We start from the raw sequence: 17799 nt of genomic DNA, 5'->3' as shown, positions 1-17799 counted from the left end.
TGCTAGTTTTGCAGTGTTTGTGTGTTGTTGAGCTCTAACAGTGAGTGTATAGTTTGGGCCTGAACTGGCTTGCTAGCTCTGCTCTAAAATATGCGTACACACTAACTAGCTAGCTAGATCTTCATGTTGGTGTACTCTGTTGGCCTATGTATAATCGTAGATAGCTGTTCTTGCTAACTTGAGAACCCATAAACATTGGGATTCATAATTTTTGGACTGTCGCAATAAATAATTGTCATTATTATTCAATCACATCCAAATGTAGGCATACTGTTGGTCAAAGTTGGCAGCCCTGCTACAGGACTCCAAAAGCCCACCGAAAGAATCGTCCGTTGTTAATACTTCAAACAAAATTCACGATCACTTTTTTTTCTCATATGAATTGGCTTTGGAAACTGTTGAATGTTCGCCCAATTCTTTTGGTAGGACATGTTTACAGTGCAATGTTTACGGACGTGGATATTCTCAGTCAGTGAATCGGATTTGTGTTTACACAGATGCCCCATCCACCGTTCTGATTCTTTTATGGTCAGGTGTGGTAGAGGAGGTGGCAGGTATGTCCCTGGAGGTTCTTGTGAAGGAGTCATCAACTCTTGGCCTGGGGAGGCCCAGTACTAAGAGGGTAGATCCGGGTAAGGGGGGATGGGTTTGTCAGGAAATTGGGCCCATATGATGTTTTTCCACCATCAGAGAGAAGATCTAGATGATATGAGTGGAGCCAGGAGAGCTGTGTTCCTGCGGGAGTGATAGAAACCAGGAGGAAGAGAGAGACAAATGCCAGAGGACAGAGAGAGAGAGAGAGGAGAAAGTGGAGAGGAGTTGGCAGAGAGAGAGAGAGAGAGGGGAGAGAGAGAGAGAGAGAGAGAGAGAGAGAGAGGGAGAGAGAGAGAGAGAGACAGAGAGGGAGACAGAGAGAGAGAGAGAGAGAGAGAGAGAGAGAGAGAGAGAGAAAGCTGGTGTAAGAGTAGGAAGGAAGCTGGACTTATCCAGCTTTTCTTCTATGCATGACATCATACAAAAAACCAGACAGAGTCACTATGTTCCAGAGTAAATTACTCATCAGTGAAGAAGAAGAAAAACTATCACAGTTTAGCACCTATAACAAAGCAACCAGAAACATGAGCATTGTCTAACATAGTAACATGGTAACATTAGTCTGAGGCATTTGGTTTTATAAATGTTAGTTAGCAAAGTCCTTCATGAAATCCTTAACAAACAGTAGCTAATGCCTCTTTTATAATACTATGGTACATGAACAAATAACAAGAACAGATTACCAGACTGGAATTTTTTTTTTTAGGAGGAATCAATCATTCGATGGTTACAGGACGTTTCATACTCCAGTATATCCCAATTCTAAGGTACCTGGCTGTGCTCTGCTGTCTGTTTGAGGGTCGACAGTATAGACTCTTTCTTGGGGCGTATGGGTGTACTCTAACTGCTGTAGGCATCGTGTAATGAACTGAATTTACCCTCGCTGCCACAAGATGGGCTGTTGGTGTTACTGTAGTTGCCCATAACTACATACTGTAGATTTAAGAGTGGATGAAGAGATGTGGTTTCCCCGGCAGTACGTGTGCCAGGTCTTATGAAAGCTGACTGCATGTTGACTTTGAGTCCCAGGTCTGTCGTCCTTTGCGCTGCGTCTCTTGTACCTGCACTGCCAAAGTGACACCGTTGTTGTGTTTTTGTCCTCTCTCCTCCCCCAGTCCTCAAAGGTGTGCCGCTACCCAGCGATGGACACCGTCCCCCTCCTGCTCAGCAAGGTCAAACCCGAGCCCCCGGAGGACCTCCTCGCCCACGACCACCGTTTCCAGACCGAGCCCGTCGACCTGTCGATCAACAAGCCCCGCCCCTCGCCCCCCTCCGCCACGGCCGTCACCTCCTCCCCGTCCCCCCTCACCTCCGCCTTCTCCCCTTCCTCCCTGTCATCGTCCTCCTCTTCGTCCTCCTCCTCCCCGTCCGTCATCACCTCTGCCTCGTCCGTGTTCACACCGGGCCCGTTGGTGGCGCCGCCGGGCAACGGGGTCAGCCGAGGTCAGCAGTTTGTCCACATCCTGCACCCCGTCCCCCCACCTCCGTCCAGCCCTTTGAGCCTGGGGGGCGGGGTGGTCCATGGCCCGGGCAAGATGGCCAGCCACGTGCACCGAATCCCAGTGGTGGTGCAGTCTCTGCCCCTGATGTACACCACCTCCGTCCGCACCAACGCCAGCCTCAACAGCTCCATCATGCTACCTCTCCTGGACCAGGCTAAGCCCCACAGCAAAGGTTAGTCGACCGCTTAGTGAACCATTCCGTGTCTCGACACTTTGGTACTCGAGCTCCATTTCTAGCTGGCTTCCTCGTTTGCGCTCTTGTGTGACAGTGCCGGTTCGCTTTGTGGCGGCCGACACGACGAAAGACGACGGTGCTTTGTAGCGACGTCTGTAGACTTCCGCTCAAACATGGAGTCAATCGAGACAGTGCACAGACGCAAATGACTGTGTAATGACCGGCTTTACTGTACTTTACCGGTGTGCATGTTTATCTATAGTGTGTGTGTGCGTTTGCAATTGCGTGTAAGCCAGGGAGAAAGTTTTCAAGTGTTCTGTGAAAAAGGCCCCCCTGGGCAATAACATTGTCCTCCTGAGAGAAGACATTTTCTGGATGAAAGGCTCTATGTCAGCAGTTGGATTTTCCTCTGACCACCTCGAACGTCAGATCCAAGGACCCAGGGCCAGCCAAAGATCGTTCCCTCAAAAAGGAGTACATATCTGGGATTGGGTGACTGGGTTAAAGTCATTCTCCTGCTCTGACCCAGCTTGCCCAGACTCAGTCTGGCTCACAACAGGGTGGGGTTTTAATGCTGCTAACCGCGGGCAGGAAGACTGGGTGGTTCTAACACACACACACGCACACACACATGCATGCACGCACATTGACACATGCACACACACAAGGGAACCGTTTGTTGTTAAACTGCTTGTTTATCTAGATTGTCTGTCTGTCACTCCCTGTCAGACACACACACACACATATACAAGGACACAAACTCTCAGTTGGCTTGGCGGATGGGCGTTTTAAATGCTGGGTGTTTGCTGGGTGTCTCCTCAGAGAGGAGAGGAGAAGAGAAGAGGGGGAGAGGGAGGGAGGGGAGGAGAGGAGAGGAGAGGAGAGGAGGGGGGGAGTAGGAGGGAGGGAGGGAGGGGAGGAGGGGAGGAGAGGAGCAGAGAGGAGAGGAGAAGAGAGGAGAGGGGGGGAAGGGAGGGGGAGGGAGGGAGGGAGGAGAGGAGCGGAGAGGAGAGAGGAAAAACAAAGGTTGCGTAAGAGGGTGTGGACTGATATTGAAGATGGTTGGCAGAGTAAGCACACACACGTAGACATCTACTCCCCCATGTTTGTGGGAGAACAGGGTGAGAACAGGGTGAGAACAGGGTGGAGTAGACTCTGTCATACTGTTACTGTCACACACATACACACCAGTCATTCACTTCCCCAATCCAGTATAGCCATCCAGTCAGCCAATTATGAAAGTACAATATATTACAATGCCTGTAAAAATTATATTATCAAAGTAAACCATCATGATCGGTGCTGTTTGCAAAAAACCTCAGAGGAAATCTACAGCCTGGAGTGTTCACACCCACTTGAATTTCAAATAAACTAAAATTGCAGGAGGAAATTCAATACTTCTCAGTGATGTAGTGGCCAATCCCTCGGTCCTTGGTGTGCTTGCACAAACCTTGCTCCGTGTGACCATCTATCGTGGAGGGGAGCAATGATGGTTTCTCAAAGCTCAAACATGCTTGTCCACTAAAGCTTTTGTGTTTAACCTTACACACATGGCAGAGAGTAAAAGGAAGGCTTCGGGCTCCAGCCTTTAGCGTTGTTCAGCTTAGAGAATCACTCTGGGGGCCGGAGAGCACATTCTGGTGGCTAATGTTCACTCCACACACACAATTGCACATGCACACGCACGCCCACACACACACACACACACACACACACACACACACACACACACACACACACACACACACAGGTTGGCCATCCTCGTTTGGAGAGGGCGTGTACCCTTCCTTTCAGAGCTGTCTCCCTGTCTCTGGCTGGGAGGTTGTCATGGAAACAGGGCTTGACTGGAAACAACAGAAGAGAGAGAGTGTGAGAGAGAGAGACAGAAAGAGAAAGAGAGCGAGAGAGAGAGAGACAGACAGACAGACAGACAGACAGAGAGAGAGAGAGAGAGATAGAGAGAGAGAGAGAGAGAGAGAGAGAGAGAGAAATCCGGGGGTTCTGCCCACCTCTTCACCACTTCTCCTTTGTGTCCTTCGCTCCAAATACCCGGCTTCTGACTAACATTGTATTTCTGACTAATTGCCAGCCATAACGAGAGACAGAGGACAGAGAACAGAGGGAATGAGAATGGGGGGAGAGTGAGAGCTCTCTCTCTCTCTCTGCCAGGTTGAAAAGGAAGAAGCTGTAGAGTGATACAGAGAAGCAGACAGGCAAAATTACCCCCATGTCCCTCTCTGCTCCAGACGCACATTTATAGATCCGAAACGACCCCAGTTGGCTCTGGGAGGGCAGAGCAGGAGGAGGAGGAGGAAGAGAAGGGTTGGATAGAGGAAGGCGAGGAAGGGTCTTAGGGAGAAGGAGGAGGCTATGCCTCAAAAACAGCTCAAGAGAACATAACTGTCGCATAGCAGGAGACGGCATTCCGATGCCTCAAATCGACAAACCCCCATGTCCACATTTGGAGTGTCACTGCAGATTGTCTGCTTACAGTCCAGCCTAAGTATTTTCTTGAATCTCTGGTGTCGGTATCAAGGCTCCTAGATGGGATCGAACGCTAAGGAAAGGCCAGTATGGCCGCAGGACCTGCCCATGTAGCCAATCAGACAACGGTTGAGAGACGTCACAGCTTGGAGAGGTCATCCTTGAGGCCTTGCAGCCATTGGCCTTCTGCTTTCGTTAATTTTACTCATGGGCCAATCAAAAAGATATCTATTTGGAAGTTCTAGGTAAGAAATACAGGAAGAGTGTGTTTTGTACAGTCTTGTTGTTGATCCCCTGACTGTCTTTCCTGTATTATGTGATAGTGGGATAGAACCAAAGGCAAGTTAATGGCTGAGCACTTCAGGCAGCACACACACTGGTAAGGTCATCTCTATTTCAGCTGTCCCCACCCACTGCTCAGAGACAACAGCAACGCCCGAACACTACTCCGCCCTTCTCCTTATCTACAGGGAGGAGACGCTGGGGCCTGATAAAGCTCGCCAAACAGTACACGTGGGTGTGTTTGGGCGTGTGTGTGTGTGTGAGCGTGTGTGTGTGTGTGTGTGTGTGTGTGTGTGTGTGTGAGCGTGTGTGTGTGTGTGTGTGTGTGTGTGTGTGTGTGTGTGTGTGTGTGTGTGTGAGCGTGTGTGTGTGTGTGTGTGTGTCTACTCGAGCCAGGTCTGCAGGCTGTCCTCCCCTCAGGCTGGGAGTTGAGTTTGATTGACAGCCACTGACAGGAAGTGCCTGCAGGGTCTACTGTGAGAACTGGTCCCACCCCCAAGACAGACACACACACACACACACACACACAAAGGTAATTAGACTGAGCTGTGACAGTGGTCAGGAAAGAGACTGGTTGGCATAGCTAGAGGCTAGAGAAGCAGGAGAATGCGAGTGGTGGTAGAGGAGGAGAGGAGAGACAAAGCAATGACGTCTGCAGTCACTCCTTTCAGTTTCACAACTACTAGAACTTATTTGACAGATAACCCTTCCCTGGTACTAGATTTTGGAGTAAAACACAAGGATTTTTCTAGAAAAATTACTAAATGACAGAACATGGTTGCTTATAATGATTGGAGACCACAAAACCATGCTCGTCACACTGTCGCTGTGTGCTCGGTGCGTGCACGTGAGTGTGCAACTGGTGTGCAATTGGCTGGCAACGGTGACAGCTAATAATGACCTGCAGTTTGGCCTAATAGTCCTCGATATGATATCATGTTTCTAAACCCTGAGTGTGAGTGTGAATATGTGTCTGTTTCCCCCCTACAGCACACAGAGACCCTAACGGTCTGTCGCCAAGGCAGATAAAGAGTGACAGTGATGATGACGACCTGCCAAACGTGACCTTGGACAGTGTTAACGAGACCGGCTCCACCGCACTGTCCATAGCCCGCGCAGTCCAGGAGTGAGTACCATATACCGTGTGTCTGTGTCTGTCATCTTGTGTGTGTCCTCTTGAAGCAGGTAAAAGAAAGTTCAAATATGGAAGAAAAAAAGAAACTTACTAAAGAAGATGACTTGAATTGACTAAATTATATTTCTGAGCCCAAAGACCTTTTTGGAAAACAGTCATACAGTATTAGAGTACTGCAGAGGTGTGGTTTGCAGTGTGACATACGTGTTGTGATCTCATGATAACGGTCATCATCCTCTCCTCTTGTCCAGAAAACTAGAGAATTCCTATTCCAGCCTGGCCAGACTCATTTTAATACTAAGTGGATTTTGATTAAGACTAACTAGTAGGAAACTATTTCAGGGTTCTGTTTTCCTGTTAAACTCAAATGAAGTGTCTTCGGTTACAACATTTTGGTTGACTGACTGCCTGACCGACCACGAGCCTGGCTTGATATGGGAATAACCCATATTGAACATTTAATGTGCTGGGATTGAGCTATAATATAGGTCAAACCTATGTGGACAGGTATGGGTGCTTGTGTGTGTGTGTGTGTGTGTGTGCTTGATGTGCAACATTTTAGACAAACTTGCTGACACTGAGGTCGTCAGCATTATGCTACACTGTCACAGTCACACTGCAAACACACACACACACACTGCACACACACACACACACACTGCACACACAAAGAGATGTAGGAGACTCTGTTTTCAGCGCAGGTTATTGAAAGGGACAGGCGTGCCCGGGAGTGCCACACGTGGACACAGGCTAGCCAGAGGAGAACAGAGGCTGGCGTCTTTATTTCAACAACCAGCCAGGTTTAGCACTACGCTGCCAGGGCTGGCCCGCCTGCCCACACACTAGCCTCCCCTTGTGTGCACCGTGTGTTTGTGTGTGTGTGTGTGTGTATGTGTGTGTTTGTGTGTCCAGAACAGCTGGCTGTAGAAGGAGGGCAGCTTTTGTCAACAGGAAGACAGACATGCATGTTTGCCTGCGAAAACACAACAAAAAACAACGTGTTCTGTTGTCGACTTGTCATGGCATGGTGTGGCTTCCAACCACAGGAGAGAGACCCGGTCTTGTGTTCTCGTGCAGTGCCGACCCAAGAGTGTATACTGTATGTTATCCTGTTTTAAGTCACGTCCTCACATTGTCAGCTTGTCTAGCGTTAACCATATGAAAAATCGAGTGTTTATTAGATGGAGCAGACTATCCAAATAGCCCCTAGCTACACAGAGCCCAGAGCCCATGTTGATACTGTCCTTAGCCAGCTTGAATCGAGCTTGAGGACGAGAGAAGCAGAGAGGGGAGACGGGGGGAGGGAGAACGAGAGAACGAGAGAAGGAGAGAAGGAGAGAACGAGAGAAAGAGAGAAAGAGAGAAAGAGAGAAAGAGAGAGAGCCATGCAGCATGTAGCCATAAGCCTAGGTAACAACATAAATAAATGAGAGAGGGGAGTGTGAGAGCGAGGGAGGGAGGGAGGGAGGAGGTGGAAAGGGGCAGAGGGAGGGGGGCAGTGGCTGTGTGTGTCTGGACTGTCTTGGGCAGACTCCTCCATATTCATGCGTTTCCTTGGGGACCGGTGGATGGGCTCGTGTGGGTCCGAGGAAGGGAGCGATGGAGGGAGGGAAGGAGGGAGGGGAGAGGCTATGGTGATGACTGGCTCATCCCCAGGGACCCGGGGCCCTCAAGTAGAGCAGGTGGGTGGGTGGTGGTGGGGGGGGGGGGGGGGGAGTGTAACCAGGTACAGGAATGCCTGTTGGCCTCTCAAATTGCACAGGCACCTCTTCCTGTCTGATCCAAACTCCTTGTGTATATCACATTCAGCTTCTAGTGTTTGGTAGCAGTCACTGGGCAATATTGAGCTGTATTCAGTTGCTTTGAGCATGCAGTGTCAAGTAGAGTTCAGCGTGCAGAGTTGAGAGGGTTCTGTGCGTGGTACAATAACGTATAGCATGCTGCGGTGAGTAGCTCTCGCTGTGTTCAGTCAGTAGCGTTCATCCTTGTAGTAGGAAACAGCGATGACTGTGTTGTGGGGAGTGGCGTTTAGCTTGTTTGAATGCGTAGCGTTCGGCACGCCGTCTGGCCCGTTTCCTGTGAGGTAACAGATCTACAAGTGCACAGTGTTAGCGAATACCACCATGTCCCCTGGAAAACCCCTTTAAACAGGTGACAGGAGGAACACAACACAGGAACACAGAAGGACCGTGGGAAACAGGACCCGAGTTCCACTTCCTGGTTCCCTGAGACACAAACAGAGCCCCCCCCCAGCCCTCTCCCCCCTTCTGGGCTGTTCATGGGCTGCCATGACATTGTCAAAACAAAGTAAAATCTAAAATCAAATGAATTGCCCACGTTAGCACAGTGTGCTACAGGGAGTGCCCTCAAGTACCACAGATCTTCCACACAGTTGCTAGTAGGGATAGTCATCCTCCATCGCGGCAGCTGACAGGGCCAGCGCTGCATGGAGCTCATAGCTCATTCTGTGTGAGAACCTGTCTGCCTCATCCCTTCCTAAATCATATCGTAATGATGGAATCTCCGTGGCATGAAGTCAGACTGTAAACATCCCCCTTCCCCGCTCCCCGTCTGTTGAACTGTCAACCAGCATCCCACTCCTCCCCTGCGCGGCACAAATACGGATGCACCCACGCACCCACGCACACACGCTCAGACGCACACACGCCCTTTACAGAACCACCCCCACACAAACCTCCGTTTTGGGGGACAAACAGTTGTTTATGATGTTGCATGTTCAAATTTTTTTTGAGATTGTCTTGTTATTTGTATGCTACATTTACATTTTGTAATTTAGTGGATGCGCTTATCCAGAGAGACTTACCCTGTAAGTACAGGGACATTCCCCCTAGGCAAGTAGGGTGAAGTGCCTTTCCCAAGGACTCAAGGTCATTTGGCACAGCCGGGAATTGATCCGGCAACCTTCTGATGACGAGACCGATTCCCTAACCGCTCAGCCACCTGACTCCACTCTATGCTAGTTTCATTTCTCCTGGGCCACTCTATCGTTGCAGGTCTGGTGTGTCACAGGGAGGGATGGGGGTTTGTACTAGACAGAGCATCAAAAAGAGGGACAGAGTTGGAGAGAAGAAGGAAAGAGGGAGACAGAGGGAGAGAGAGGGGACCTGGAGTTCACTCCCATATCTGACCCATGAGCTCATTTCCTGTTCCCCCTGCTTGGCAGCGAGCCAAAAGCAGCAGGTGATCCTCGAGCATACTGTGTGTGTGTGTCCAAGTGTGTGCGGTGTGTACGTCCAAGTGTGTGAAGGGGTCCGAGCCAATGTACAGAGTACACGTCCGAGTGTGCGTCTAAGTGTATGTCTGAGTGATGACAGTGTAAGTCTGTCCAAGTGTGTGTGTGTGTGTGTACGTGTGCATGCACACGCGCATTTTCTACACAGCATGTGTGGATGTATGTTTGTGTGCTCCAGCAGCAGAGAGACAGGAAGTGCTGCACGTGGGGCGGGGGCTGTTCACCGGAGAGTCGATCTGGCCACGCCTCTTTTCTCTTCCGCCCCCCAAAAACCCTCCTTGCTACCGTGTCTGTTCCTCTCTCTCCTTCCTTCCCCTTAGCCCCTCTCTCGTTTTCTCTTTCTCGCCTTTGCTTACTTACTCTTTCCTTCTCCTACCGTTTCTGTGACCTCTCTCTCCTTTCCTTCCCGGACTCCTTATCTCCTCTCCTTGCTCTCGGGAGCCTCTCTCTCCACTTCTCCTTCCCTTCCTTCTTCCCTCTCCTTTCTCCTATCTGTTCTTCTCTCTCCCACCTTTTTCCCTCTCAGCCTGTCTGTCTTTTCTCACCTCCCTTCATTTCTTCCCCTCTCCCTCTCTCTTGTCCCCCTCTCTCTTCTCCATTTGCACTCTCCCATTCCTCTGTCCCCCCCCCTCCCTCCCCCCATGAGCATACACCCTTCCACCAATCAGAAGACATAATGGCCCCCCAGTCCTCAGCGAGAGATAGGTCTGCTGTTCGGTCTTCTCCAGCCCTCCTTTTCCTCTCTCTCCTCCCCCTCCTCCCCCTCCTCCGTCCTCCTTCGCCTCCACCCTCTTCCCTATCCTCTCTCTCCTCCTTCTCCTTTCCCCCCTTCTCGCTGTCCACCAGCCATCCCTCTTCTCTCTGTTTTCCCCCTCCTCCCTCTTCACTCCTCCTACACCCAATCCCCCCTCTCAGCTTTCACCTTTCCAAACAGTCGTAGATCCAGAGAGCTATGAGCTGAAGGAACACACAGGCTGATCACACAGTGTGTCCTGTGCGTATTTGTGTGCGTGTGTGTGTCTGTGTGTGTTTGTGGTACACAGTGTTAAGGTTGTAGCTGTGGGGACAGATGAACCCAAAGGATACAGGTTGACATTCGTTGACACTTCCCAAATACAAATTCTCTGTCTCTCTCTCTCTCTCTCTCTCTCTCTCTCTCTCTCTCTCTCTCTCTCTCTCTCTCTCTCTCTCTCTCTCTCTCTCTCTCTCTTTGTCTCTCTCTGTCTCTCTGTCTCTCTCTCTCTGTCTCTCTCTCTGTCTCTCTCTCTCTCTCTGTCTCTCTCACACACACACAAACACACACATATACACACACAAACGCTCGCAAGGAGAAACAGGTTAGCCGTTGTTTACTCGCACTGAAGTTAGTCGAGTGTGATGAAATAGAGTTCCGTTGTTTGTGTACGCTTGCGTGTCGATTGTGCACGTGCGACTAAGTGTGTGCTGTATGTGTGACACACACTGCGTCAGTATTGTGTCATCGGGGCCAGAGATGCACATGTGTTTGGACCGAGCAAAGTGGAGTTGCCATCTCTGATCACTCAAACTCCACAAACCGACTGCAGTGGCAATGTCAATACACCATTTTCCAGAAGCAAAAAACACACACGCACACAAACACACCATGATACATTGTCTGTCGTGGTTTGGAGGGGTTATTGGAGAGGAAAAGACAATGACTGTTGAGTTGTATGTCCATAACAATCTGCATGAGCTTTTTGAACTACATAAAGAAATCGGTCATGTTGTTCTAGCGATTGATGAATGCTTGAGCATTATGAGATGATCTGACTTACCTCTTGTTTACAGTGCTTTGCTGTCTACAGGGGTGTGCTTCTGCCATCTAGTGGTAGTAATAGTACATTTTTAAACCTTCTACTTTCTTTTATGAACCATACAGTGGCAACATCTCTCTATTGGTCCCTGGAGGGAAATAACACTGTTACAGAAGCAGAGGAAACAATACAATTTAAAATATTTGTTATTCATTATTTAAAATGCTTATTTAAATTCCCAGCTTGAATTATTATAATTAACAAACATCATAGTATACTTAAATATGTATAACAGTATCTAGTTACACAACAGCCTTAGTAAGCATAATCGTATAGCAGATTCTTGCTTACTTACTGTATGTTACAAGTTCTGGATTGATTAAAAAAAAAAGTTTCCTTTGTAAAACAATATAGACACCAAGCTAAGTTGCAAAAATAGGGTCTTAGACAGTGCTGTAATTAGCCTTTTAAATGTTTCATCAGTGGGGAGTGCGAGTGGAAAACATTTCATCTGTCTATCCTGGTTCAACATTTTTACATTTGTTCACAATATCGGTCTAATATAATTTCCACCTGTTGTTCATTAGATGGCACTAGCGGACTACCAAGCTATCATTACCGTTAACAACTGTATTGCTTGCAGGAGCATTGTCGAAACAAACAAAAACAGAAGACGTATTCATTAACAATGTACGATGTGGCTTGGATGTCTCAGACCATATAAATGAAGGGACCTTCCACAAAGAGAGCAACATTTGACATGTTTTACAATTCAGTCAGAGGAACAGCCAATGACAATCAAGCTGCTAGTACACTATCTTCCTAACTCTAGAAAAGCGACCACTCTGGAAAAGGACCCGTGGTGGGAATCGTAAAAGTAGGACCAAGTACTCATCGAGATTGATGTTGCTGTTGCAGTTCCATGTCACCGTTCAGTATTGAGAGCATACGGCGCCCCAGGAGGTCGGAGTCTCCAGACTCGAAGAAGAGACGCATCCACAGGTGTGACTTTGAGGGCTGCAATAAGGTCTACACCAAGAGCTCCCATCTAAAAGCACACAGGAGAACGCACACAGGTCAGTCCGCTTGCCCCGCCCAACACACAACGTGCTCAAGCGTATATCACAAGCGGGAACATTTCTAATCGTGCATCGTGCATGATGATACTGGACGGTATCCATATGTGCTGACACTTGCTCTTTGTATGTTTGTGTGTGTGTGTGTGTGTGTTTTTGTTGTCCAGGTGAGAAGCCATATAAGTGCACCTGGGACGGCTGTACGTGGAAGTTTGCGCGGTCCGACGAGCTGACGCGGCACTACAGAAAGCACACCGGCGTTAAACCGTTCAAGTGCGCGGACTGTGACCGCTCCTTCTCCCGCTCAGACCACCTGGCCCTGCACCGGCGGAGACACATGCTGGTTTGAGCCCTGCAGAGAGGCTCCTCACACACACACACACACACACAAACACACACACACAACACACTCACTCACACAGACGGAGCAGAGGCACACTCAAACACACAGCTGGGAGAGCGGGGTCTCTTCCCTGAATGTGGTTCAGCTGGCCTGGACACACTCCCTGCGGCGCTGAGAGAGAAGAGGCATGGAGGAGGGTGGAGGACAGGTCATGTCCGCAGAGCAGAACAGAGCGGGATCCTTGCCACCCGAGGAGCAGGCCGGAGGATCGATCTTTGCCGTCGTTCAGAGTTTTTAATGGAAAACCTGTCCTCTCCAGCACTGTTCTTATTAAATGTTTCATCTAGATTTATAAGAAGGAGTTCTACTATTCATTTGTTTTGGACTAAACCGCAATTGCATCTATTTCCTCTTTGTTGTTATTTTTGGTTGATGTTTCAGAAAAAAAAAGGCTGCTTTTTTCGGGTTCATAATGTGAAAGACGGATTCGATTTAGTTGCGCGGATGTTTTTTGGAGAGATTGGGCTGGATCTGGATTGAGCTGCAGAAACAGACATGTACCAACAGTCAGTCAGACCCAGTCATGGACGGAATTGTTGCAATGTCCCCTGTCTGACTCTCTCCCAGCTACCTACTTCAACCAGCAGAGGGCGCAACCCAGTCACAGACACACCCAGGAGTACCCGAAGCTGGGGTATTGAAGCCAGAGGCTGGGATAGAGGCCAATGCTCCCCAACAGGCCAGTAATACAGAGACCATACCAGGGCTGAGATTTCACCCAGCCAAACGCCAGCAAACCAGCCAATGAGATTGAAGCATACACCCTACAACAGGAAAAAGAACCATCAGCTTTGTCTTGTAAAACACATGCGGGCACATTTCACCTCGTAGGCCCGGTTAGCACAGGTACTGTATGTTTTGGATATTCGGTTGGTTTTTCATTCAGGACTGTGAGAGCAGGTTTCTGAGATCCAATAACAGGGTCTGACAGAGTACCTGGTTTCATCGTCACCATCCATCGTAAGTCTCTTGGAAATGTTTTCTTATATTAAAAAAAAACTTTGTTGGTGCATTTTGTGCTGTGATTAGCAATCAGTAAAGTGCAATCTTATTGGATAAATATCGTTTTTTTTCAAAATGAAACTTTTTTGTTCTTGCTGTTTATGCCTGCTTCGATACATTTATCATTTCTGATCCCCCAAAATGTACATTTAATCTTTGATACAATCATTGGAACATATCCGAGAAAAGACTTTGGCACCTTACAGAGTTGTGGCTTGGCTCGTAGTGAGGATTCCTCTCGATAGCGGGAGATCTACTATACGGGGCGTGACGGCTCTGTCTGATATCCACTGTCCACTTGGAAGACAGGAACCACACACACACAAACCCTGTGTTTGAACTGAGGGGCCCCTGACTGTAGCCCATTAGAGTTATGGGACCCCCCTTCAAGAGAGAACATTTTGAACTTGGGGGGGAGGCTGTGCTAGGAGTTCTATTCACAGAGGTATCTAAATAAATAAGCCCTTACATGTACCCTTACATGTTAGTCTACGACTCGTTTTAACTTGTACCTGGGAATCCGGGGTGGGTGAGTCCGACTTGTGGCAGGAACTGTGTGAAGGTCCCCTATCTTCCTGGTCAGGACAGTGTCAGGGTTCAGTGGCTGCCGGGGACATGTTACCACAGACTGGTCCCCTCCTCGCCTTTGGCTCAGTGGTCTAACACAGTCCAATGGTTGGTCAGTTCCTCCAATAGGAGAGCAATACACACAGGACAGAGTTATGAGAATGGAGGCAGGTGGAATAGAAGAAAAGGAAATGAGTCGAAAAAGAGGGTGGTGTTTTACTGCAGACACAGTGTCTTGCCCGGGAAAGGCGTTCAAATCATGTGCTTGTTTCAAGCCATCCTGTCTCCAAGCCTCTCTTCAGATACTTCTATATTTGTGCAGGGCTTGCCGATACAGCACATGGTTCTACTCTCTCTCTGTTTACTTGTCTACAGTAGGTCGCCTCCGCTTAGTGTGCATAATATGTCACATTGACAAGAGTTCCTAATGTCTGAAGGAATAGAAAGTAACCTTTTGAAGCTTTTCTACACAATCACCTTATAGAGCACACTGAGATTCTGCAGTGTTTGTCTTTCTTTGGCCGATGGAGTAAGCTGTCTTCTGAGTCACACCCACTCTTCAAACAAAACAGTGTCATGTGAGCCTCCCTGAAATGTCAGTCACTTTTTGGAAGCTTTTGCAATAGATTGCATACAGTGCTGAGGTCATTACAGGATTCTATTAAGCTTGTGGTCTACAAGACAGATGAACAGCTGTCCAGTGTACTGGGTGTTTATTCCTTTATTGTGGCTGTTGTTTGCCCACAGAGGAATCCCAAAATAACAAATGACTCCGATTGTATTTACTGACAGTCATAACAGAAACCACTTATGCTTTGACAGACAGTTTGATATCAGTTTTCAAATGAACAATCATCGGCAGTTTATTTTGCTTGTGCGCTTTGGATAGACAGTCAATATCTCCATGGAGATTCAAGTTCTGTGGGTGGAGAACACACTACGTTAACAGCTTTTAGACGTCAGCACAAAGCAATATGATCAATGTTACCTATCAAAGCAGAACTAACTGATTGTATTTCCAATCAAATGTGACACACTGTAGACTTGAGCGCATTTCTTATTGTCATTGGAAAGCACAACTTTGTTTTGAAAGATAGCCTCACACAACAAAGATATAGTTGTACGCCGATACAATATCTACAATACAGGGTCAGGAGAGCTGAAACAAGGCCAGTACTTATTGATCACGATACATGATCAGAAAGCCTAGAAAGACACAAACACAGGAATCACTTGTTCCTCTTTGCCCTTTGACAGGTTACCTTAGCAAAAACTCATTTAGTCAACTTGTCAAATACACACATAATCCCAATTTTGTCTCTCCTCATCGGTATTCTGAAGTATTATAATATATGTCATATTATGTTGTTTTGTATGTTGCTTGTGTACATGTGATTATGCCCAGTTGTATTGCCTATTTTGGCTCAAGCATATCATCAGCACCTTGTTTGTTATGAAGTATGATTTTCAAGCAATTTTATTTCAGATGTTAAGTCCATTTACACACAATAATCTTTGAAATATTTTATTATACATATACTGTACTTTCAAACATTTATGAATTGAGGGGCACTTCATCATTGCGTATAACTATTTTCTGTAAAAAAAAATGATCTTTTGAAATGTTGTAATATATGTGGCAGTGGAAATAAAAGATAAATGAATCTCAATTCTACAGGCTGTAAATACATTGGATAAATAGGGCTTTTGATTATTAGAAAGGAGACAATACATTTATACGTATAAAGTCTTTTTCAGAGACCTTAACTAATCTAATTTGATACAGTAAAATGGGGCTATTGATAATGCTAAAAACTGTTTTTTTATATTTAGTGCATGTGTGAATGATCAAATGTCAAGTAGGACCACTCTGTTTTATTTTGAAGTTGTTTTTAAATTCACTTTTTGTAATTATTTTTCCATTAGGCTGAACCAGCATTCAAACTAGAGCAGATGGTCGATGTAACACTTTGGTCAGACACTTTATAGTTCATGCCTAGCCTTCTTTGACAAAAATGATAACAACAGCAGAAGATAAAGTAACTTTTGAACGTGGATATGACAAATCAGCATTTTATTAAGTTATTCACCCAATTTTGATTAATTGGCACAATACTGTGGGTGTAAAATTAGCATTCCTTAAACTACGCTTTTTTTATTTGACCTTTGATGACTTGATTATGAACTGAGTGTTTAACCAAGGTGTAGTATATCATCGCACCTCTACCAAATCTTTTTACTCTTCTGTGGCATAATTTTGTAACGGTAACCAGGGTCAAAGTTATGCAATAATATATAATAGTGCCTCCTGTCACGACACTTAAGAAAGCACACACAAGAACTATTCCAAACACAGCGGAGACACAATTGAAATGATCAAATGTATTCCTATCAGTGATTATGTTCTAGAGAGTAAAGCACAGCACAGAAACCGTTATGCAAAATAACATTTCTTCAAGTAACTTTTCAATGCACTGAGCCATACCTCTTGTTCCAAGACAGTATCCCCACATTTTCTACAGGCTTTGTGAAATACCTAAGGTAGTGGCATTAAATGGATGTACTTACTCCAATCCTTAACTTTATTCTCTCTGTTTCCTTTCTCCAGTTATCTGATATTGGCCACACCCTGTAACAAGAAATCACCGAATAGGGTTGACCTTTACTGGGAGTGTCAGATTTTTTCACAACATTTTATTGAAGTCTGAGGAGAAGTCTTTTTTAGAATGTGCAATGCCCGAGATAGCTGTCAGGACCTAGTGGATGAATGCTGACAGTTCTAAATCAGTGAAATATTTCTTTAATTTCGGTATCTTGTGTTTCACACAGCTTTTAAAATTTGACTAGTGAATTCAATGCCTTTCTTTCAAGTTTACTGCTATTATGTAGAGTAATTGTTGTTCCTGTATTTATATAAAGTGAGTGTATTGTAAATATGTTCTGAGCTTTCACTATTACTGTAAAAATTGTGATACTGCTCAGCGATGCTTCAAAGGGAGATTTTGCTCTCGGAATTCAGCAAAAAGAATGCAGTCCGAATTGTTTTTCTAAAAGGGTTCAAATGTTGCCCTTTCTTTGTTTGTTACTCTATCATTCTTTCTTTCTCTCTCTTTTCATATCTTCCTTTCTGCTCTCCAGAAGTAGTCTATATATTCTGTCAGTGCTTTATTGCTTTTTTCCCTCTGTTTTTCTCATTGATGGAGCAGTGAAATAGAACCGCATTCAAACATTATACTGTACATGTATATTGATATGAATGGGGGGCATGAAGGCTAATAAAGTTGCATTTTGTACTGAACACACTTTTAATCAGACTTGTGTATATGTGGGCTGCTGGGATGCGTGTGGAATGTGGTTCTGGTTTCAGCCGAGGCATCTGAGCACCATGATCATGTACAGAGGCATTCAGAAACCTAACCTCACAGAACAGGCAGGCCCAACAGAGCTGTGCACAGATATCGGGGGGGATGTAATCATTGAAAACAAGATGTGTTAAATTCCAAAGACAGACGAGATCAGAAAGCAAACAAAACTGTCCAAATAAAAGTCTA

At 46.6% G+C, this 17799-nt stretch overlaps 1 protein-coding gene across 2 annotated transcripts; it reads left to right on the top strand.

The window, feature by feature from the left end:
* The first annotated feature begins 929 nt into the window (after positions 1-929).
* klf12b (Kruppel-like factor 12b) lies at positions 930-17550 on the top strand. 2 transcript variants are annotated; one of them, XR_006958047.1, is made up of 6 exons: positions 930-1361; positions 1710-2268; positions 6028-6163; positions 12119-12276; positions 12444-13639; positions 16857-17550. XR_006958047.1 is itself a non-coding variant. In XM_047046728.1 (5 exons), exons 1-5 carry the CDS (start codon positions 1245-1247, stop codon positions 12623-12625), a joined length of 1152 nt encoding a protein of 383 aa, XP_046902684.1. In that variant the 5' UTR covers positions 930-1244; the 3' UTR covers positions 12626-17550. The 2 variants fall into 2 exon arrangements, 1 of the variants encoding a protein (XP_046902684.1); XM_047046728.1 differs by having other exon boundaries at positions 12444-17550.
* The last annotated feature ends 249 nt before the right edge of the window (positions 17551-17799 follow it).

This window comes from Hypomesus transpacificus, chromosome 23, assembly GCF_021917145.1.
Source record: "Hypomesus transpacificus isolate Combined female chromosome 23, fHypTra1, whole genome shotgun sequence".
NCBI lineage: Eukaryota > Metazoa > Chordata > Actinopteri > Osmeriformes > Osmeridae > Hypomesus > Hypomesus transpacificus.
The sequence above is the reverse complement of the archived record's forward strand: the minus strand, read 5'-3'. Positions and strand labels throughout refer to the sequence as shown.